Raw genomic sequence first — 4,402 nt, 5'->3', positions numbered from 1 at the left:
TTGAATTTCCAAATCTTTTTTAAACAGTCAAAGTAAAAGAAAGGAAGCCAAAGTAAGCTCAATCAAAGTTCTTCCGTATTATATATATTTTTACTTATCATTTGTTTTTTTTTTTTAACTGAACGAGTTGAAGGCGGTAAGATATTTCTTTAACTTTGTAAGCTATCCTAAGGATAAATATAAAGACGTTTTGAGAATAAATAAGTGATCTATTAACATACTATACTTAATGGAATTACGGTTTCTCGGCCATATACATTAATTTATGTTATAATATATTTATATTTTTTTGTTTATATTGTTTTATATTTTTATGTACTAACATTTATAGACAAAAGATAATTGTTCATTATATTTTTGTGAAGTACTAACAAATTTTATATATGTGCTGTTGTTTTTATATTTGCATCTTTTAAAAACTTATTGAATTAGGTAATATTGAATATGATACCATCGCAATTTAATTCTATAAAAAAATTTTATTGATCATTCAAATGAATTATTTTCAAATAAACTATTAAAAAGTTGCCACGCGTCCTCATGGTGGCTGGCTCCATTCGTTTTTGGTCTACCTCGGGTGGCTTCGCTGAGTCGCACTCCAAATCTCCAGTAGGGAATATTCCAAAGCTTATTCCCCAAAAATCTGCACACGACACGGAGCGATCTCCTGCCAGAAAGCTCGCGGCAACAAAATCTAAGCCACCTTCCGATCGCAGCCAGCACCTTGTAATATTCCCTCGGCATCTTCTTCTTCCCCGCCTCCCTATAAATTCCGTTAGCCAACCATGCCTTCCCCGTGTAGCAAGCGCCCCCAGCCCTTCTGCAACCCTAATCCAGCTGCATTTTCTCTCCCATGGCCGCCGCCGTCGTCGTAGTGTTCGACTTCGACAAGACCATCATCGACTGCGACAGCGACAACTGGGTCATCGACGAACTCGGCGGCACGCAGCGCTTCGACCAGCTTCTCGAGACCCTGCCATGGAACACTGCGATGGTATTGTCTTTTTTTTTTTTTTTTCTGATACAGAGCGAAAGGTATCGATTGCAATGCTGATTTCTTCTGATCTATATATTTCAGGATACAATCATGAGGGAGTTCCATGCACAAGGAAGAACAATCGAGGAAATCGCAGAGAGATTGAAGAATGCTCCTCTGCCGGCAGAGACCGTCGCCGCTATCAAATCAGCTTACTCTTTCGGGTATGTTAATTCATCTTTTGTTCGCTTTGTGTTTTCTTCCCTCCGCGGTCGTCTGAATCGTTCCTGGTCCGATTTTCAGATGCGATTTGAGGATAGTGAGCGATGCCAATAGATTCTTCATCGAGACCATTCTGAAGCACCACGGTCTGACGGGCTACTTCTCGGAGATCAACACGAACCCTGGGTACGTGGACGAGGAAGGGAGGCTGAGAATCTTCCCTTATCACGACTTCAGTAGCTCTTCCCATGGCTGCAGTCTCTGCCCTCCCAACATGTGCAAGGTGATTCATGTTCTTCCTATTCACAAGCTTTCCGCCATTGTCGATCTGAAGGCTGCAGGATCTGAATTGGAGCCGTGTTAAAATTATATATACAGAGCAAAATAGTCGAGAGAATTCAAGCGTCGACGGCTCTTGCGGAGGGGAAGAAGCGCATCGTCTACCTGGGAGACGGGAAGGGGGATTACTGTCCTTCGCTCCGGCTCGGCGCGCAGGATTTTGTGATGCCGAGGAAGAACTTCCCGCTGTGGGAGCTCGTCGCCGAGAACCCTCACGCTCTCAGAGCAGAGATCCACGAGTGGAGCGATGCGGAGGAGCAGGAGAGGGTGTTGCTCCGGATCGTCGATGGGCTGGTGTCGGCCGAGCGCCGAAACGCTGGCCACTTGGTTTCGGCGGACTGCAAGTTGCAGAGTCTGCCGCCATTGGCTTCGCCGGTTCTTCGCGTTCCCAACTAGGGCATGCGTAGATATTGAAGAAAGATAGAGAAAAAAAAAAAGACGGAAGAACAGAACTGGGTTGGGCTCGCTGCTGCATATTTGTTTTTTCTTTCGTTTTTATATATTTCAGTCAATCGACTGTGGCACTCAAATGAACATGTTTGTTCGATAAGATTACATTGACAAGATTTCGACTGAGAAAGTGCCGTAGAAACTAAATAAATACTTTTATTTCCTCTAAATTGTTAAATCTCGAACGTATCACAGTCAAAAACGAAATCAATTCGCTCTTGGCTGATGTCGCACAGTCCCCGTTCCCGTGGAGTTTCCTAGATCTCCGTCCACTACATGCGAATCTGTTAGGCACTATTTTACTTTTGACGAGATTCCGGTCTGCACTTCCATCGACTCCAAACAGATTCCTCTTGGAAGAGTATATGCACATCTCACATGAGTAGTACCAAACTGTACAGCGATATTTTCAGATAACAGATGAGTTCCATATGTAGACCACTGATTATTTCCCAGCTGAGATGACACATCGGCAACGCCAAGAGCAACAGTGGCAGAGAATGGAGCATCATGGCTTTACGTGAAGGAGTAGCTAGCAAATTGACAACATACACGACTACCATGAAATTAAGGTAATTTTCCTCAGTTACCTAATTTTCTTTCTACTCCTCCATATTAATTTTTTATTTTTATTGGGACAATAAATGATTAAGTTTGGGTGATGTTTGTTAGTTAGGATAGTTTTGTTAGATTTTAGTTTAATTTTGTTATGACAATAAATGATTAAGTCACGAGAGGTATAGTGATGTTTTTAGTCTTTTGAATATATCTTCGTTTATACCTTAGTTCGTAAATGGTTCATAAGTGAAAGTTGATATTTTATACTATTGATGATTTTAGCAGGTATCAGGAACTTTAAGGAAATGAGGAAATGATAGAGACTCGAAGAGAATTGTTACAGAAATGTTGTCACGCGCACGATAATTGAGAGAAGCTGAAATTCATAGTATATGCTCGTGCAAAAGGGCCTGGAGTAATATTAAATAAGATATAAGTTAGCAAATCATATGAATCAACATTAAGTATGAATCGACAACCAATCAGTCAGCAATGTCACCATGAATCGACATTCGTGTAAAAAGGTCATGTGTTCATTATGTGATATCCAAAAGTAATATGAACTGAAAAAACCCAAGGGGTTGGTTTGAAATATCTCCTTCTTAGCCTTATCAAAAACAAAAGATACCGCTAAAACCGTTAGCAAAGTTCATTACTTTGATCTATTTATGGTTATAAAGTTAAAAAGGTGCAGTGAAATAAAACTGGGTATATACTCACTGGAAAAGGGCACATAGTAATATTAAGCAAGTAAGAGTCAACAAGTTAATTGACCGAGTCCCTAAACCAATTTACTTAGACGAACAAGGGCTACCGATTTGCCAACAAATAATATGAATCAATATAGTATATCATATACTCGCGGCCGAGCAAAATTTAAGTATAAATCGGCACTCAATGAGTTAGCAAATCATAATATTATTATGCCACCATGAATCGATATTTTGCAAAAAGGTCATGTGTTCGTTATGCAATATCCAAAAATAATATAAATCGGCAAATGTTCACTGGAACAAAAAATAAGGGTTTGGTTTGGACTTTGCTATATCTCCTTCTTAAAGACAAAGACACTACTAAATCTTACTTTGTTAGCGAGGTTCATTACTTTATTCATTTTGATCTTCCTATTTATGGTTATAAATTTATAAAGATGCGCAAGGCAAGGTACATGCTCGCAGAGTACTAGTAAACAAGTATGAGTCAGCAAGTCATATGAATCGGCATTCGCGCAAAAGGCAAATTGACCAAGTCCTAAACCAATTACGTAGGGCTATCAATTTGCCAACAAATAATATGAATCAGCATAGTATATCATATGCTCATGGTCCAGTAAAATATTAAGCATAAATCAGGCAAATCATAATATTATACCACCATGAATCGACATTCATTTTTTTCAAAAAAAAAAAATAGAATAAAAGTTTAACAAAAACAAGTTCCATTGATTCACATGCAAAGCACTTCAGCCGTATATCTTTATTTCAAACAACAGAACAGTCATGATGATATGCTGGACGCAAGGTTCTATCTTACACTTCTTATTTATGCTTGTAGTATCATATCAATGCAATAAATAAAAATAAATACTTCGTTAGTGCATAAAATGCGTGCCTAGATATGAGTTGTATATAAATGGTAAGAGAGGATGCATTTCCTTATCTCAATGCTCCCGATGTGAATCCAGCTATTCACCGACTTTGGCTTTCCTCCGCACTAGGACTGGTGGAAATAGGGTCCATTTTTGTAGGGGATAAGGAAATAGAAAGAGAATTGATTGCTTATCCTACTCACCGATACTGACCGAGTCTGGCTTTTAGAGCGGGGCTGATGGAGCACCATTACTGAACGAGACTTGTG

The 4,402-nt window shown here is 39.4% G+C and overlaps 1 protein-coding gene across 1 annotated transcript; it reads left to right on the top strand.

Moving 5' to 3' along the window:
- The first annotated feature begins 580 nt into the window (after nt 1-580).
- LOC121985224 (inorganic pyrophosphatase 2-like) lies at nt 581-2,222 on the top strand. Its single transcript, XM_042538534.1, has 4 exons — nt 581-994; nt 1,079-1,200; nt 1,280-1,481; nt 1,577-2,222. Exons 1-4 carry the CDS (start codon nt 854-856, stop codon nt 1,931-1,933), a joined length of 822 nt encoding a protein of 273 aa, XP_042394468.1. The 5' UTR covers nt 581-853; the 3' UTR covers nt 1,934-2,222.
- The last annotated feature ends 2,180 nt before the right edge of the window (nt 2,223-4,402 follow it).

This window comes from Zingiber officinale, chromosome 5B (genome assembly GCF_018446385.1).
Source record: "Zingiber officinale cultivar Zhangliang chromosome 5B, Zo_v1.1, whole genome shotgun sequence".
NCBI classification, from domain to species: Eukaryota; Viridiplantae; Streptophyta; class Magnoliopsida; order Zingiberales; family Zingiberaceae; genus Zingiber; species Zingiber officinale.
The sequence above is the reverse complement of the archived record's forward strand: the minus strand, read 5'-3'. Positions and strand labels throughout refer to the sequence as shown.